Here is a 20706-nt window from a genome sequence, read left to right on the forward strand (position 1 = left end):
AAAGATCGGTTTGTGGAACATTTCTATTGAATCCTTTCCGAATAAGGCAGGCCAGTTAGGGCCTAGCCTAGGCCTAGACGCTAAAAATAGGCTTAGCAGCATAGGCTAGCCCAGTGAATTCAGTATGACTAGCATACAAAAAAAGTTAACGTTTAACATATAATACGTACAGTACCTGTTGTTTAGCTGTAGTGCACAGCAAATTGTATAACTGTACCAATAAAATGAATGCTTTTATATTGTTTTTACGTGCATTTTCGGTCTGACATTTTTTTCTAAACTGTAAACAACACATTCTTCGTGGTCACAACGATGCGACTTGTTGTGAACATCAGGTCGTGCCTCCTAAACTCTTCCCGCTAATTGGTTATTTTTTTCATGGAGTCATAGATGGGCAAACATGTGCTTGGCTGTGATGACGTCAGATCGCCCAAAGTTTCATAGTGTCTGACAGCTTGCAGACAGGACAAACCTTAGTGTAAACTGATAAATGTTTAATTAAAACAAATAAGAAACCCTTGTGGCTTTGTTTTAGAGTCAAATCTAAATAAGTCTAACAAATTTTAATTTCATTCTCTATAAATTTCCTCTGTAATTGGTAACATGTTTTTGAGGAATGTTTGAAGCTATGCACTTGTAATTTACACTGATGAATCCAACAACATCCAAATCTGAATTAGTCTTCTGAAAAAGAGTCAGGCGTCATTGAAACTTGCTTTGCGTTCCATCTTCATTTGAGGTAGAATCCAATCGATTTTTAAGGTTTTGGCCTAAGGCCATAATGCACTTATTAAAACAATGGAAGGCGTAACTTTCACTTTATCTAACATTAACGTTTACTGGCGCGTCTTTTTTAATTAATAAATAATCTCTATGGCAACACTATTGGGACTGAGCTAGATGTACAAACAGTTCATTCACAGGGTGTTGTGCTAGGGCTAGTTTTTAATTCCTACACAGTGATGATTATTGCATTATTTTGTTGTTTATTAGCTGTTTGTTTGGTTTGTAGTTGATTTTTGTGTTCCGGAATTTGGAAATTCCACTGTATATGTAAATAACAACGCTAAAGTGTAAAGTACGATATTGCCAAATTTTATTCGAAATGATAATTATATATATATGTGTATATATATATATATATCTATATATATATATATACTTATATATTTACTTACTATACATAATATTTGTTGTGATTCACTGATTATAAACATTCTATGTTTGAAAAGCCTGTTTAAGTTGGCATTGCTGAGGGCTCCATGGAAAGCACTGTATAAACAAATCAATAAAAAAAGTCTTTCACATTAATATGTAGAATAATTCATGTGTTACTTACGCATTCTTTATTCCTTCATCTGATTTCCTGTTTCTTACAGATTCAAAAGTTGTTGCTAATTGGTAATAAGATCTGCAATGAGGTTATATTTGGATAAAATATCAATGAATTAATTAATTAAAAACAATTTAATACTTCTATTTTTTAAAATCATTCTTTAAAAATGCTGCTGTGTAATGGACCGTTCCGGAGTGCCAATCAAACCTAACATCTGACCAATCAGAACAAGGCCAGGAATACGCGCGTGTGACAAACGCACGTGTTGTCCCACAAACGCATATGTTTATGTACGTTTACACTATTAATTTAGCAACAATATCCACTGGGTGGCGCTTTGCGAAGAGGTCCACTTTCATCCTTGTCAAGGCCATCATACTCATCGGCAGCATATTGTTACTAGGCTGACATACTGTGTGAATGACCAACTAAGCACTGCACATTTATAAAATACAATACTTCAGTGAAGCATATTTGAAAGAGACACATATTTGAGAGCTGATTACAAATGGCAGCATGTGTACATAGGCCAATGACAACATATGAGGCCTACATAGGTAGGCGAACAGACATCTTAGTAATAATAATTCTGGAGACTTCTATAGGGCTGGGATCCATCATTCAGCACTAATGGCCTTTAAGCCACCCAGGCTTGAAAATGAACAGAAAAAAAGAAACAAAAAATCAAACAAATCTTAAATCAGAAAAGCACAAATACAATCAAAAATTTTAGAATAAAAAAAATTGCATATGATTTCTTGCAACTTACTCTCCATCAATTGCGAGACAAGTAGCTCCCCCCTTCCCAGCTAACACATTGTATTTCCGTACAGCTTCTCTGAAAATAAGTAAACAAAAACATGTAAAAATGCAATGTGATGATTATTTGCATCATTGACTACAAAGACTGACAGGGAAAATAATAAAAATAATAATAATAAATAATAATTATAATATATAATGCTATGATAATGTCAATAAATCAAAAAGCAGACAACACATCTTGAGTTTAGGTGTTTCTATTTTATAAAATAGGTTTTTCCTAGAATTGCTGTTCAAATAAACAAACTTTAATGGCTAGTCTTCATGATAGATCCACTATAGCTAGCACTATCACATGGATGGTTATAAATCAGTAATATAAGTCCAAGTCGAGTATTAAAAAAGAAACAATCAACTCACAATACAGGTTGAATATTATATACAGTGAGTATATTATCAATAAAGCAGTAATGCAAGCTTGTTGCACTGAAGAATAACAATGCTTTGAATGTCTAGCCATTTCAGCTGCTGCTTGTTCGATAGATAGGCAGAGGTCATACATTTAAAAAGCAAGGTTTAAAATACTTTGTTAAAAGGGAAATTTGACTTTTTTTTTCCCTCATCATATCCTCATCAATTTTTTGTCCACAAAAAAGACATTGACAAATGTTGAATAGCACAGGGAGTTGTTATAGTGAGCACTAGGTCTTCCACCTTCAAGCTATAGGCGATCAGAGAGCTGATATGATTCAAGTGTTTGAATATTTCTAAATGGCGTTGATGATAGTCCTGATGGTTTTCTCTTACATAGCAAAACACATTCTAGAATTCATGGTCTTTGCCATAGACTGAAATATAATGACAGTTGAACAAATCTATCTTTAAATTATTTTTCAAGGTGTACTGTTGTTGTTTTGGAGTACCCTGCCAGAAAAAGTTGACTCCATTAGCACCAACACATTTAAACTGCTCTGGAACATTATACAACCACGCATTCAAACATAAACCATAACAAGAAATTTGACTTGACAACATTAAGGGCCCATTAGAGAAGTTATTCTATGCCTTATAATCCAAGAAGATTTTCCTGGAGTCCAGCAAGTCCAGTAAGATAGCTTTTGGCCTAATTATAAGAATACTATATGATTTTGACTGAAGTATGGAAATGGTCTATATATTACTAAACAGTTATTTATCACAATTATAGCCAGCTAGACTGTTTATAAAATGCTTTTAGCAATCTGCTCCAAAATATTCTTAAAATCACATTAATCCAAACTTTGATTTTTTTTAAATAAGCAAAAAATATTCTGTTTATGCATGAATTTCTTTGTTAATTTTTTCATAGTAACCAAATTCAATTGATTTCAATGATGTTACTACAGTATTGTCAAATTAAGCAGTTCTGACAAATCATTAATATCAGTTAAGTTACAAAATGGTAGGTTTAAGACATATTTGAAAAACTAACTTTTATGTGTAATTAAAAGTAGTACCAATAGTGTGTAGAATTGATTAAGAAGGGAATGACATGTACCATACAGACTAGACATGTAATTACAAGTGATTAAGTTCCCTTATTCTTAAGCTAAAGTAATTTTGATTTTATTTCAGTTGTGTGTCCTCTTCTCTGCAATTTTTTCAGCTACACTGATAAAAAATAATCACATATAATAAATGTTTGGATAGCCAGGATGATGAGCTTGGAAGAAAAAGACAAATTGATTCCAGGTTTTCAACTGATTAAAATTTAAATAAAAGCGCTAAGCATTAAAAGCATGTCACAACAAATTTAGCCCGATCATAATTTCAGGCTGAACTGATGTGGCTAGCGTTGAAAAATTTTTCATGATACGCCACATGAAAGCCCTCGGCATACTGACTCCAAAGCAAGTAAAGCCTGAGGGATGTTGCAACTGACGCAGTATGTTTTAATTTAAAACTATCAGAGATGTTTAGTTGTTTCAGAATATCAATGTTATATGCTTTGATGCTGACAGTGGCTCGCACGGGATAAACATCATAATAAGCACATGTGTGTCTGTCAGTTTATGCTGAAATTAGCTAAACTCCTTCTCAGAACTTTGTCTTTACATGATGTTTATATTCACATTATAAAAAAAGCCTAAAATTGGATTTAAATCTTGAATAATCAACAAGATAAGTGACTGACGTCAATCTTAGTGGAGTAAATAATTACAACAACCATCATCCAGTGACTTGTGAATGTAATAGTAAAATTCATCAACTGAAAATTCCTTGGAGCTAAATGACACGTTTGGCAATTACATGTAATCTTATCTTAGATAGAGGGTGCATTTCTAAGATATGCAGTAACACCGATGAACTAATTGGCCAGAAAGAGTCTGGTGTAGTAGATTCAGAACCAATAACGTAATCTTAACCGACTCAAAACCTGCATTAAGAGATGAGGTAAAAGCAGGTAATTGTCGTATTTACAAATAGCCAACTAACCAAAGATAGTCATAGTCAATGTACATTAAATATAGACAAATTATCATTGTTGTTTTTGTCGATAAGCGGTGAAATATTCAGCATCTTAGATTAAAATTTTCTTGTTTTGTACTCGGCTATGCTATTTTTTGCCAGTAATTGCTTGCACAGATTCAGTTTCTTGAAAACAATGACAAAACAAATTCAAAACCATACAAAATAGTAAAATATGATGTCCAGAATGGTGTCAGCCTGATGTCTCATGTGTATGTGTTCCACATTCATTTTATATGTATGCATATACATTTGTATGCGTACACCATGATGCACAGTTAGTGTGTAAGTTTATCCTATCAAATAATGTAATATTGAGTATGATATATTTAAGTATTATATATTAATACAAGTAATTATACTATTGCAGATGCTTTTTACATAAATCTGTCTAGATTATCAAATTATTTTTGAGAAAAAAATGTTCTATGCCCGTATATAGTGATGATGTGCCTGTATATGGTCATGATGTGATGTCATCATGACCATATTTAGGCATGTCACATGTTTTTGTCAATTAAAATTTGATAGTGTGGACAGGGCTTTTATTCAGCAGGGAGCAGATGTTTATGTGCATACGTGTATTGTATGTGCATGATCACATGTAACTGCATTGGGTGTGTGCGCAGTATGCAAGTAATGTGCACATGATTGCCAAGTACATGTGTATCATGTTTAAGTGTGTTCTTCCAAAGCCTTGTCTATCAAATTTCATTTGACAAAAACATGTGACGTGCCTAAATATGGTCATGACAACTCACATCATGACCATATATAGACACATTATGACTATATATGGTTGTACTATATATACAACAGTTTCTTGTCAAAAAAAATGTGATAATTTGTATGAAGCTTTACATGTGAATTGTGTACTTACAAATGTATGTTTGAATATTGAGTCTACACTGTACTGCAGTACATGGATAGTGTGTGTTCTATTGTTTGCAGACACATATCGTAAGCCTCAGAACTAATATCTCATTATATCATTCTACGGTAATAGATCCTGTAATAATCTTTCACATGGATATTAAAATAGTAAGTTATCCATCATCGCTACATGCTTCACTACTCATAATTGTTCAACTTGTATAGAGAAAGTAAACAATGTCTGTAAACACTAGACACAAATGAAAAAAAAAAAAAAAAAAAACGAATAAAAAAAAACGAAGGTGACCAGATGTCTTAAATCACTCAATCTGCACTGCACGTGAATGGAATATTTGTTAATCTCATCAACTGCCTTTGAACTTTGGATCTTCAGTAGAGATAATTACTGGAAATGCAATTAACAATCTTCTATATTTTTTTTTATTAATGTGGAAATGAATGATTAACCAAATAATAAATTAAAACCATCCACTGATATTCATGTTAATATAAGTTTTTACTGAATATTGAATTAGTGGAGCTCTGATCGCTACAATATTTGCTTATAAGCATTGAGTAAAGACAGGATATCATTTGTGGAAAAATTATGAAGATGTCAATAAATGCTAATTTAAAAGGATTATATGAAAAAATATCTTCATATGAAACAGGCAAAACAATTACTTTTGTGACAATTTACAAAATTTTACTAATAACAACACTGAAATCAAAACATTTATGATGATGATAAAGATAATGATTGCAATGTGATAATCATAATGCCAATAGTAATGAAGAGGATGCTGGTAATGAAATGTTTATGAGGATGGTGATGCTGATAATTACAATGATGATGCTGTTAATAATTATGGGAATGATGATAACGATAGCATTATGAGAATAATTATAATAATGACGATAATTATTAATGATGATAGTAAAACATGTTATCAAAAGCATAGAATTTTTTTTATAATATTCTTCTGGCTTTTTTTTTTTTTGGTGCTTTTTGGTGATAAAGCTTGACAATGTGCAATTCTCTGAATTGTTTACCTTTGGTTAGCTATACAAATCGCAAATTATTTTTTCTTATTTTTCCCCCGGAAATTGAATAAAAAATAAAGTAAAAAAAAAAGATAATGTATTTAATACTTACTTGTTTTCAAAGCTTTCCCCACCAATATTGTCCCCCTTTCCAATTTTTTTAATGAATTGAACTTCTGAGTGAGCAGATAAACGCCCTGTGACATCACACTAGAGAACATAAATCATAAAATATCATAAAAATTCAATTGATTAAATTTTTCAATGGCTTGTGTGGTATAATATATTTTTTCCAGTAGTAATGTCCTCAACTATAATGAGTTTTCATTACGAATGTCAAAAATAAAATACATCAGAGCAAGATTAGATTCGTGCAGAGAAATACACAAGACGACATTTTTCAGACACCTCATTTTATAGTCCTATTAGATGTGCAATTGCATTAGCACTTGGTAAGTAAATCTCTCCCATTATCATCACCTGTCTAGGTAGTGTTTACACTGCTGAAATTATTTACACCATAGAAAAGATGCTGTAAAAATATAACCTAGCTAAAACCCAATTCACACAAGAAAAAATGTTACTTATATCCCCTGCTAAGACAATTTAGCATCCCTGCTAAAGTGCCTCCATGTGAATACCTATATGTGTAAGATTAGCATATAACATCCATTTAAGAAAAACAGACAACGCAGGTCTGATACACTCTCGATATATTTAGCAAAGACTAGCGCATGCTTATGGGGTGCCGCTCATTTTCACTCTGTGTATAAATTGTACGACTTTTAACAATTTTTATATTTGCTTGTGTGAAGGTGAGAAGTCTGTTACTACTGATTAATGCGTCCAGGGTTGTAGGCTGGTTTGGGCCTGAGGGTGGGGTTGTGTGCAAAAATTGATAATACAGAACTAAATCCCTATACTCCAATGTTAACTTAACTTAATGGTCATTTTTAGTATTTTAATCCACTTAGTGGATGGAACTAATTTGTACCTACACTCCAATCAGTGTCTGAATTAGGAATCAGATGTATGTTACACGGCCTAACTCTCATTTGGAACTGCGTTTAATGACACTCGGGTAACTTATGACCATACTGGTACCCAGGCAGAAACCATAGAAACATACACTGGTAAATAAAACAGTTGCTATTGTACCTGGTGCATATTGGCTTTTGTTTGTGGAATTATTTTGTGTACAATGCCTACTGGTAGTCTCTTTTAATGTAGGTGCCAAAAAAATACCATTCACACCTAAAGTGCAAAAAAAAAAAACGATGAGTCCTTGCAGCCAGTAAGTTATTTAATTATTAATTTATATTTTCATAATATAGGTAGGAGTCAATAAGCACTAAATATTTCATTAGGACTGAAAAATATTCAGTAAAATGAGGTCAAAATAAAGTGGAAGTAACAAATTTATTGAACTAGTTTTTGACAAATTAAGATTGAATAAAAATTATAAATAATTTCAAACACATCAGATATACGGAAGTTTTAAATTCAATTCACAGTGCTATCTCCATGGCAACAGAACTTGGACCATTTTCAGTAAAGAGATACTTAGTGCCACAATGCTATTAATCAATGAATATTGCATTGCTCACCATATTTGTGTGAACTGTGACTCTTAATCAGTCCTACTGCTTACTTTAATCGTGACAAATTGCGAAACATTTATGTAGGTCCTCTCTCTTTGAATGCAATTGCCATCTAGCAATTAAATTCATTTTAATTATGAATTCTATAACCATGCAGGAAGAAATTCCTCCATGCAAAACTATCCATTAATCTTTCATATGTACTGGTACATTGGAGACCACATTTGTACATGTCTTTAAGATATTGATACCAAACTTAACTTTAATAGCATAATAAAGCAAAATTCAAATGCAATGCTCTACATTACCACCTTTGGTATGAGTGTTAGCCTCAAGTACAGTCTTTTATTAAATCTAACAGTAACTAAACATTAACTCAACTCATGTGTGAAGTAGCTATCTGTGGTTTATAACGACTGTCTTTTAAGCAAACCATTTATATTATTTACTTAACTTCAGAAACCATGAATCGATTCATGTTTGTACTGCACATATACCAGGCAATAAAGAACATTAATAATAACAACAATATATAAAAGAGGAATAGACTGAAATAGAAAAAAATTTTAGGGATTAAAATGATACTTTAATATTTTGAGCTTGCAAATTGTTCATTACTGCAATATTTGGAGCAAATAACTCAAAACGTTATTAAATTCCTTTCCACTTCCATTACTTCCTCTCTTGGAAAAGAGAATTAGAGAACAGAAATTCACTAGATGCAAATTGTTCAAATCAATTGATTACACAAATTAAAGTAAAATTAATCTAATTATACAAAGGCAATAGATAATTAGGAAGATACATGAATTTTACTTAATTTTATATAGTTAATATTAGCATTAAATGCTGGGCAATCTCAAGGGATGTTCTTTCTTTATCGAGTCCCTGACATTAATTCAGTTAATCTAGGTGCATATTTTTTAAAGAGACATATAGCTTCATTGAGGATTAAACCATTAAATCTCACATTGCAAGAAAATATCATAATTATCAAAGTCTACTCAGAATTTGCATTCATTTTTAATAGTTAATAGCAATTTCTACAACCATTGTTACTAACTTCCATCGAAAACTAATCTCATATATATACAATTTTGTTTCCATTAATGATAATCTCAAAACAAGCTCACAGATCCAGCTTGCGTCATAAGTGACGCAATTGTATTGCTTTTCTTTTCTTTATATTTATTCTGAATATTACTAAACACAATATAAAATATAGGCATTTCTTGTTACAATGAACATTTTGTTAATTTCATATATTTGAAAAAAATAATAATAATAATAATTTTAAACTACATTATTTTAACATGGAAAACCCAAGAGTGTTTTTCATCAATGCCGTGCAAGGCCTAAGTGGTAAAAAATGGAAATACAAAATATGAAAATAATTGGCGGTGTCAACGAAATGATAACAGATAGAAGTCAATGAAATGGCAACAGAAGGGGTCAGTGAAATTTCAACAGGAGGGGTAAATGAAATGATAACAGAAGAGCTCAATGAAATGAAAACAGGAGGGATATAAACTAATAACAAGAGGGGATCAATAAAAAGATAACAGGAAGGGATTAATTAAATGTTAACAGATGGATAAATAAATTGATAATTGATGGGGAGGGAGAAAATCATTGAAATGGTAACAAGAGGCAACAAGTAGGAAACATTAAATATCAGGAGGAACCAATGAAAGGACAAATAGAATACTAACAGGAGGGGTAAATGTGTCTAAAGTTTTAATGTTATTTTGAGTTTGATCTCTCAGATCTCTCCATAATATGTTCGGATAAATTATGTTACGTAATTCCAGACTTAAAAGCAGTGTTACTAAAAGTTGTGTTCACACATCAATACACAATAAAGCTGTTTTTGTGTATAAAGTACAAAGAACTAAAGCTCTGTCTACACTATCAAATTTTGTGTGACAAAAAAGTGTGATATGCCCATATATGGGCATGATGACATCACAGCATGACCATATATAGGCATAGCATTACTATATATGGGCTTGTCACATTTTTTTGTCAAAGAAAATTTTATAGTGTGGATAGAGCTTAATGAGCCTATAAAACCATGTTCACAAACAAGTAGACCAATTGCTAAAACATGTTCATACTAACGTAATTAATCATTGCTAGACCCATATTCACATACTGTACAAGGGATCATCCCTAAAACTGTGTCTACACAACAAATAAATCAATGTTAGATTGTTGGAAATTATGTATGAAAATTCTTCTTTCTGATTTTTTAAAAAATATTAATATAAAAAAAAAACGTTTACAATCACATATAGCTTATAACATTAAATAATTATTATGCAATATCAATAGAACTGTAGTTTATATACATCCTAAAATCTATGGAATATTGAGTTCACAACATGGGCCGAGTTACGAACACAAGTAAATTTAATATCAACGATTTGTCACTTGTGAAAGCACAGGGCAAGAAGTGACAACAATGTGAAAAAGATAACTTTGAAAGGTGAAATGAAGAGGAAAGAGAATTGGAAGTGATATGGAAATAAAATGCATGACTGGAAAATGGAAGGATAAAATACAAAATTAAAAAAATAGTATAATTTTTTTAAAAATATAATAACTATCACTATATATTATCATCATTATTTTTATTATATTTAATATTATCTTTTACCTTATACAATATTATTTTTAATATCATAATGTCAGTCTTTATTGATTTGATAAAAATTGAGGAAAAATGGAATGATAAAATACAAAATTAAAAAATAGTTCAATTATCATATTAAACTATAATTATATTATTATCAGAAAAAAATTTCAATATACAATATTACAATATTATTTTTAATATTATACTGATAATTTTATTGTCAAGCATGTGAAGAGTCATAAAAAGGAGGGCAGTTTCTTACACCTAAAGCTGGTTACTCACTGCGTGCGACGGCAATGCGATGAAGAACGCACGGGAAGACGCGGACCCAACGGATCATCTTTTTAATGAGGATCCGTTCAGATTGCCACTGACAATCAGCAGACGGCATTGCGTCGTCTATCGCTCGCCGAAAGCAAATAAGGATTTGTCGTGCCACAGTCGTACGATGCAGTGAGCGTCCTGCTTTAGAAAACATATTGGAGATACCCACTCAACAAGAGCTTTCATCTGCCATAATTAGATGGATAAACCTTTATCTGGTCACAAGCCATTTTAGAGTTCATCAAAGAAAAGGAGACACTTAAGATAATGTTGATACTACTATTAGCAATATAGATTAAAGGTTTCACAAAAAAAAAATCTTTAAAATATATATAAAAAAAACAACTACTGTATTTAGTATCAAACTATATCTCTAAGCCTAGAGTTACTTTCAGGCTCACTTTATCTAGAGACATCAAAGGCTTATTTGTGGCTGCGACACACTGCTGACAATAATCAATTATTTGTATAATGAAGAATATATTTATGAACATTTTTCCTTTAAAGATCCATCTTGTTCTTATACAGCTCTTCCATTAATCTGCTGAATTTCAGCTTGGGTACTTTTAACTGCCTTTAAATTTGACTGTTTTATATTGACGTGATAAACGTCCTTGCAGTTTACTTTGCATTAACTCATAAAAGTGGCAATGATTTCCCCGGATGTTCAAAAATAGAACTCAAATTCTTAAAATATTTCGAAGCACACATAAATTGTTAAGATGTGCAACACTTTGAAGCAGCTGATAGCATTAACCTCATCCCAACATATCAATTCAACCATTAAAAAACAAATAAAGACTTTAAAAACAATGTACAGAGAATATTTATTTATAACTGAACATAAAAATCAACCAGATTGGTTAATAAAATAAATGCTCTTAAAGAACAAGAAGATATTATGATTACAGTACTGTGCAATGAGTACAGCAGGCCTACTGTATATGATACAGTAACATGAAGCTTTTACTTCTTTGTAGAAGTTTTGTGTCTGTTTTCTGTTTGGTAGGCTTATTTTTATATGTAAACTCAAGAAATTTTCAACTTTTGTTGCATTTTGAGCATTTTATACCGAATAAATAAATAAAATGAAACAGGGTCAGCCCTAAAATTATTGACCTCATCTGACCTATTTCTACTCTCAATTTATAATATATCTGGATTTAAATAAGAATTTCATCAAAATTATGAGTTGAATACTTACTTCTCCTTTACTAATAATATACATTGTATCACCAAATTCACCCTGTCGTATGATATACTCTCCTTCTTTAAAATAGACCTGCAAAACAAAAACATGTGTCAGAAAAATAAAAACACATAAAATAAATAAATATGTATTTATTTTTATTTTTAAAGTGGTTAAGTAACTTATGATGATGTGAGTTCAGTCAGTAGAATTGAATTGGGTTTCTTTTAAATAGTTTATAAAGCTATTTAATGGTCATAGGTTTCAAATTGTTAGTTCAATTCTTCATATTCTTATTTCTATATATTCCTTTTTCTATATATTATTTTGTACTGTTATATAGACAATCTTGATTCCAAAATAAAAGATTTGATTGATATGAAATTGCATGCAATCATTATTGTGCAATGTAGAACTTACTTCAAAACTACAACATTTTCAAATGAGTTTAATCGGGGATGTTGTGTTTCTAATCATTTTAATCTCTTTAAATTTCTCGGGAAACTATTTTTAGATCATCATACAGTAATTTGACAGAATGTTGATCGAGACAAAACACATTTCTCATTTTGTTGTAAACATTTGATTTCAGTTGATTAAATCTTCTAAGAATTCTGATTCAGATACATTTTGTCCACAGAAGTATCTAAATACGGACAATATCTCAGAGAGTGAGAAATTGTCCGAGTCTCAGCGGTGATAATCAACAATGATAAATACAGCTCGTATGTTCCTCGCTCTGCAACAGCCTCTGCCGATATAACAATTAATTAGCTTTTTCGGCAAACTGATGCTCAATTAGGCATGCTCAGAAGATGCTGTTTTGCATGCTAGTGGGTTTGTTGAAACATCGGTTAGACACACAAGACTGCGATAAATCTTACAGACGCATTGATAGGTATTACGATATATGATAATTTGAGAAATACATATTGTACCGTCGGGATTCGAACCTTAGACATTCTGATTAATGTGTTCGGTTACTCTACCAACAAAGCTTGGATTTTCACATTAGGGTGGAATCACAAATATGGCATAATAAGCTATGTATGTTCCTTTTTTCCATAAGATTATCATATGGAAGAATAATATTATCAATAATATTCTCTAATTAAGACTAAATAATGCTAGTCATTTTAATATTTTCCAAAATAATTTCAAAAAGATGATTTTTCAAATTTATATTATAAGATTAAATCACTTTACTGCATGATCACATTATATGAATTGGGATCAAATCATTTCATGATCATTATGTGAGATCATATACAATATCATGTGTGTTTGCATCTGAAATTGAGACTACATGATTACCATACATGATCAGACACAGAAGACAATAAGGTATATGATCATGTGAGGTAAGATAACATGGAAATAACATCATGATATATGATCATAGCATGCATGATGTAAGATAACATCATATGATCATAGCATGGATGTCATCCTGTGATCATACTTTGTGAGATCACATTATGCGAGATCATACCATGTAACTTAAAAGGTACAGTATAACCATAACATGTATGATGTAAGATAACATTACAGTAGAACCTCGATTTTACGTACGGTACGGGACCGGAGGGCGTACGTAAATCGGGGGATTCGTAAGATAGAGGTTGGGTTAAATTTGTGGTATCCTTTGACCTAATACGTACGTAAACGCTCAATATACGTATGTATGAACGAACGATGTTACCTAGCTAGGCTAGACCTAGCCTCTAGGCCTACGAATAGAACCATGTGTTTAGTGTTTTTATTCATCACTTTACGATGTCATAATAAAGTGTTCAAATAAAACCATGTGTCTAGTGTATTAATTCATCACTTTATGTCTTTTATTTAACTAAAAAACATGAAAATATTGTAAGATTACCTATACGACAAAGGTATAACTTGGGAATTCCTCTTCATGCCTATTCTAAACAACAGAGCTGTGGTGTTGTCTGGGCCTGTTGAGACAAACTAAACCCATGTACACTTGGCGAGCCAACCAATTAGCGTTCGTGTACGTGAAACAGCAAAACCATGTGCATTGCACTGGGCGAGCCAACCAATTAGCGTTCGTGTACGAAACTATGCCTATTCAGCTTCGTGTAGAAAATTACACCAGACAAGTTTTTACATGGTTTGCCACACGAAGCTAAGGAGGAAAGCAATTATTGTGAGCACCATCGGTAGTTGTTCATTTCACTCAGTTCACGTGGTTTTAGATTATAACAACCCGGTATTAGACTCAATCAACGTTGCTGTTTAATGAAAATACGTTGCATTATGGTTTGTTTATTGTTATAGTTTTTTTGTTATAGTCTTTTTACTTATGGTTGCTCTGAAAAGGGCCGTTTGTTTTGAATATTTTCGGAGTTTTTGATGACGTCATCGTCGATATGAGGCGTACGTAAAACCGAGGGTTCGTATAACTGGGGTACGTAAAAACGAGGTTCTACTGTATATGCTGAAACATAGTCCGAATTTTGGTTTGGATCCTATGTGAATGCAGTTTTATGTTCCCTTAACTTTTAAAAAATTTCGAATTTAAATGTTTCTCCCCCCCCCCCTTTTTTAAAGCATTTCCTTGTTTTTAATATAAGGAAACATTACCTTTAAATTGAATTCTGCATTAAATAACTGTTTGAATTTGTCTTCTCCACAGCTAATTATATAAATTCAGAAATCTGTCAGCTAAACATAGTATGGCTATAAGCTTGTTTGTAATGCTAACAAAAGTCTGGACAAACCCTTATCGAGTACAAGAACACTAAGAGAAGTGCCAGAATCACATTAAGGGATATGCAGAGATATAGAACACTGTTACTGCAACAATTTGGGAAGGAAATTGTACATGGAGGGATCAATTGAAGATGGAGAGATCAATTGAACATACAGCTGGCTCTACAATGCAGCAAAAGTCAACGACCAAAAACAAAACCACTGAGCACTGCTAGTATTGACAGTTAACAAACCAGGAGCATTTCAGAAGTAATGAAAATATAACGATAATACTTATGTTGCATGCACACAATATATGCATACGACTACTTGGATTAAGAAAATAATAAAAATGTGATGAATTACAATCTGGTACTGTATGCTGAGTGGAAAACCTTTAGGAAGGTAATGATGCATCTTTGAAATTAATTAATGATGAAAATCCACAAGTTTTCAGACCTTCTACTGTATCTCATTTTGATACATTTGTAAATATAAGATGTTACTTTTTCTTTATTATCAAATACATTTTTAAAAAATGGTTTTGTAGAAAATGACATATTATTTATTTATGTACTTATTTACTTATATCTATATGACTATATTGCATGTTAATTAATGTTCTCATTGGCGTTGGAGAGCTAGCTATATATATATAGTGACTTAGTTTTAACTTGTTCTCTCAATCCAACTCAGTTGTTATTTTCTCAATCATTTTGTTTTCAGTTTCATTGTTCTTTGGACTAAAAATATGAAATGAAACATTTAAAATGAAAAGAAATGAAATGTCACAACTTACCTCATCTAAAATGTCTGCTATTTTGGTTAATGATTCTTCAGGGAAGCTCTGGAAAGCGACATTACTGAAAAATATAATGGTAATTATAATTATTGGAATAACAAAAAAAAACCAAGTTAAAAAAAAAAACTGATGTTGAGCACAATCAGAAGATAGATGTACTGTATTAGCTTTAAATTTGGAAGTCTTGAACATTTGGATTTGAAATGGTAATGTTTTTCAATGGAACACACACAAAATCACAACTGACCATTAATAATTCGTACACAAATTTAATAGAATGAGAAAAGCAAAAAGAAGTAGTTTAACACAATAGTTGCAATTATTAATTACAAAAAATCATCAAAGTTCACACTACAATCAATTAAAAAATAATCTTCTTAACAATTCCAGCTTTGATAATGATATTAATAGTAACAGTTCAATGTTGTTTGTTTAGCACATAATGCTAAGCCTGTCTGTACTTCACATTATTACCCCAGTCATTAAATCTAACATCTACGGAACACCTTTGGGAAATTTCCATAATGGTGCAGTCTATTTATCAACGCATTGGCATCTGCGCCCTCTGGGTACCCACTTATCATACTGGGTAGCAAGAATAACATGGATAAATAGTTGCCCAAGGATACGAACAAGTAGTACTTAAACCCTGGTCAATTGGAAGCACTTACCACAGCCCCATTAATTAAAATGAGGATAATGAAGACAATGATGAAAGTTAACATTAAATGTTAAAGGAGAGAAAATTCTTGAAATTCACAAACATGGTTAGCAAAATTTAGTACTCTACCCCTAACCAGGAGTCATTCCAACTCTACCAAGAAGTCAAGCATTTTATCCAGGAATCATTCCACCAATACCTAGGAATCATTCCACCCATACGTAGGAACCATTCCACCCCTACCTAGGAATCATTCCCCACTAACCAGGAGCTCTTCTACCTATACTCAGGAGTCAATCAGCATTTTAAAGGCTGAAAACAGTTAATAAGTATTTGAAGTAAAAGAAATATGACCAAGATTTGTGTGATTACATAAATATTTAAATATTATTAATAGGCAACACGATATTGAATGTGTCAAATTAAATTTTGAATAACTTACTTCCGATGGCAGCTTAAATATTCTGCTTTACTATGACAGTAAACTGCGGTATTTCTTACAGTAAATTATTCTATATTCAACTGTACCAGTTAATGGGTGTGAATCAGGTATTAGGCACATGGTGATAAAGGTGCTAAACTGAATTCTGAATATTTAATTTACCTCTTAAGCAGGCTCACATACTCCGCTTGTCGTACCATACTGGTCTTCATCATTATGGCCTGGAAACAAGGACGATCAATCGCCCATAGCTTGGTGGTTGTTATTGCTAGAAAAACCACAGCAAATTTTATGTGGAATGGAATTCAAACAAAAAAAAACCCAAAAAACAATACATGAAAAAAACAATATTATTAATGTCACAACAGGTCAAAATTTAAAGGTTGTAAACACTACATTGAAGTCATGTGACTGATTAAATTATATGTAAAATAAAAAAGCATTTTATTCCATTCACGCACATATTAAAGACAAATATTAAGCTAATAACTTTCAAATTAAAAATACAAAGAGAGATATTTCCTCTTAAATACCAAATGCATGAATAATACAATTTCTTTAATATTTGCTCTAAGCTTTAAGTCCTGTCCAGACTAATGTGACATGCCTAAGTATGGTCATGATGACATCATATTATGACCATATATAGCCACATCATCACTATATATGGGCATACAACAGTTTTTTGATAGTGTGGACAAATATAATTTGTCAGGAGTCAATCAGCATTTTAAAGGCTGAAAACAGTTAATAAGTATTTGATGTAAAAGAAATATGACCAAGATTTGTGTGATTAAATAAATATTTAAATATTATTAATAGGCAACACGATGTTGAATGTGTCAAATTAAATTTTGAATAACTTTTTAATAACAAATTGACTGATAATCATTTTCTGAATTTAGTAAAATAATTATTGGACATACCTTTGACTGTGGCAGTCCTGGTACAATTGTAAAGGATAGCCAGTTCACCAAACACTTTGCCCCTTGTCATAGTGGTGAGGTATTTACCTTCTTTGGTCACCTCCACTTTACCGTCTGTTTAATTGAATTAAAAGTAAAAAAAAACAGGTAGATGGGTGAATATAGCAAGACAGGACAGATTATGCAAGTTATGACATTTAGATAAAATATAAGACGAATATTATTTTGTAGTAGTTTGTCCCTTTCCTAATGAAATTAGAGACATTTTCTACCACATTTTGTTAACAAAAATACTTCAATATTTAATTTTCTTTTAATGTAGTCCAGAGATGTGAATGAATATTGTCAATAATTTATTACAATATGTGCATTATGCTTATAATAGAAATACTTAGCTAGAAACCCTTACTAATTTTTATTCATGTTTTTAATATGTAAAAAGGGCCGGAGGCTTTCTTATTAAATAAAAGCCTTCGGACATGAAAGAATCCAAAAGAATGCAAATAGAATAGGGTTTTACACAAAACACTAATTACTAAAATAATATTTCAATAACGGTTGAAATTATTATAATTCTAAAATATATTATTTACTTCTTTAACATTGATGTGACTGGCAATGGAATATATAATTATTGAACACGATGAAAAAATAATAATAAAAGAATAATATAGATCTGATCGAATTCTAATGTGTTTTGTATTAGTAGCTTTAAAACTCACTGCACAAGATTTATTTTGTGTTTCAACATGGATTTTTCATAGATATTTATTTATGCTTGTAAATTTTCCTTTTTAATGTTATATTGTATTCTGTATATGATTTGTAAATACATATATTATTGGTTTTTGTACAATTTCATAATTTTTAAAATTTATATTTTTTGCCATTGGCTACTTTATGTATACATACCTGAATAAAATAATTTTCGAAATATCCTGTTTATGATAGTTCTGTTTGAATGAAGACTGTTCTGTTATTTAGTTTATGAAATTTTAATTCGTTGAATGAATAATTAAGAATAACAACCGTAACGATTATAATCTTATCATCGGCATCCTACTTAATTTTCAGGCCATGTATTCATTCCCCCGCTTCATTTATTTTTGCGTTTATTTTGAGGTTGTCAATCAACGTTAATTATTATTTTCCATCCTACATTCTATGACTTTTCACAATATTCCTACAGTCTGTCACTGCCACTCTAAGCGTCACTGAACATCACGCTACATATTTTCAAGATTGATTGATTGATTGACTATGTGTCCAATCCAATTATTTTGTCTGTCTCTAATCACCTTTATCATTCTTTCTAATACATTTTCATATGATCCACCTACCTGATTGTCCATCCCCTTCTAAATCCAAAAACATTTTTTATTTAATCTCTTATATTAAATGGAAAATCAGCAAATAATAAATATTAATACCAATATTGTTATAGAGATATTAAAACCAATAATGTTAGAGAACTATATCATTGATTGTCTTTAACACTTGGTCTAGAAAGCAGACACCTGTAATATACACACTATCACAATATTGTCACAGTATTAGGAACAATTAATAATTAATAACATTAATATTAGTAATAGAAAATTATTTTTTACATCAATAATTATATAACATCAACAAATATAGCAGCTCATTCCTCAAGTCAACAGAATGTATGCAGATTTTTTAATAATTAAAATATGTTAAAATATATTCTTGGTGTTTGTTCAATATGTTACTATTTTAAATCTTTAATATTTTATGCCTTGTTCATTTGTTGATGTTTTAACTTTTTATTGTAAAAATTGTGTTTTTGGAGATCTTGATTCTTGAAATATTTTTCTTTCTTACCATAGCTGTTTATTGTTTATACTGTATGTGGACTGTCTATTTTTTCATTGTAATTATTGTGCAGGACCATCGTAAATACGGGCATTAACATCTGCCTGAAAATGTATCCTGGGTAAAAATGTTTTAGATAAAAATAAAATAAAAAATAAATACAGTCACAGTTACGTTACTGTTACCACCTTAATACCATTTAAAAAAATCATTATTATCATTTAACAGTATGTCTGTAAGTCGTTCGCAATTCTTCTGCACTTCCTCTTGACGGCGATGTTCATGTGGATGTTGGGGGAGGGCTGTCTCTTATACAGAATCTTTCAAAATTAAACAAAATTTGAGAAGAAAAGAATATTATTTTCAAATTTAAGTCTGAGGGTCTCATTTCTGGCTAACTAGGCGCCATAATCGTAAATTTTCTTGCCTCGGCCCCAACCATAGTCAGGTTGAGTTGGTGTATACCCTTCATCTGTGAGAATTCCTCCCTGGGCCCCCTCTATTTGTTTAGATTTCATACATTAACATTCACAATAGACTCTGATGCAGGCATGCAGGTATTATACAGGTCTCCCTTTAATAAATTACCCCTCCAATTAAAGACCACATTTCTGAAAATGAATATGTATCATATCTTTTTAAAAATATTTTTCTAATCTGCAAAAGACCATGAAAACCCCAGTCCCAAAAGAAGTCTTCAACTGGAGGTGATCTGTATTATACTTATATTTTTTACACCTCCATGATGTGGGAAGCAAAAACTTGTTTTGAATTGATGTATACTATACTGTACTTGTACCAACTACATAGTGTTGTATTCTTATTCTTTGTTGCCAGAAACAATACAAAAACAAACATAGTCAACTCAGGGAGTAGGCAGGAACCAAAAAGTGAACTAAATCACTGTAACAAAAGTTAAGATTCCATACTCCCTAAGTAACAATACATAACAATGAATTGTATAAGTCTTTTATCTAGCTGGAACAGAGGATGGAATAGTGATCAAGGAACCTACAAATTATCATGGATCAGTACACACACACACTTCTAGG

The 20706-nt window shown here is 31.3% G+C and overlaps 2 protein-coding genes across 2 annotated transcripts in view; both read right to left on the reverse strand.

The window, feature by feature from the left end:
- Nucleotides 1-728, reverse strand: part of LOC117103045 (cGMP-dependent protein kinase 1-like) — a 13135-nt gene extending 12407 nt beyond the window's left edge. The window contains exon 1 of the mRNA XM_033243513.1: nucleotides 717-728. Coding sequence (XP_033099404.1) covers nucleotides 717-728 — 12 coding nt within the window. The remainder of the gene's footprint in view (nucleotides 1-716) is intronic.
- Nucleotides 729-1271: 543 nt separating this feature from the next.
- Nucleotides 1272-20706, reverse strand: part of LOC117103168 (cGMP-dependent protein kinase 1-like) — a 32402-nt gene continuing 12967 nt past the window's right edge. Inside the window, exons 3-9 of the mRNA XM_033243676.1 lie at nucleotides 17819-17932; nucleotides 17055-17160; nucleotides 15787-15850; nucleotides 12291-12368; nucleotides 6636-6733; nucleotides 2106-2174; nucleotides 1272-1411 (exon numbers count right to left, since the gene is read on the reverse strand). Of these exons, the coding sequence (XP_033099567.1) occupies nucleotides 1336-1411; nucleotides 2106-2174; nucleotides 6636-6733; nucleotides 12291-12368; nucleotides 15787-15850; nucleotides 17055-17160; nucleotides 17819-17932 (605 nt within the window). The 3' untranslated portion in view covers nucleotides 1272-1335. The remainder of the gene's footprint in view (nucleotides 1412-2105; nucleotides 2175-6635; nucleotides 6734-12290; nucleotides 12369-15786; nucleotides 15851-17054; nucleotides 17161-17818; nucleotides 17933-20706) is intronic.

Source organism: Anneissia japonica, unplaced genomic scaffold, assembly GCF_011630105.1.
Source record: "Anneissia japonica isolate Jap-2015-1 unplaced genomic scaffold, ASM1163010v1 scaffold287623_len557403_cov176, whole genome shotgun sequence".
NCBI lineage: Eukaryota > Metazoa > Echinodermata > Crinoidea > Comatulida > Comatulidae > Anneissia > Anneissia japonica.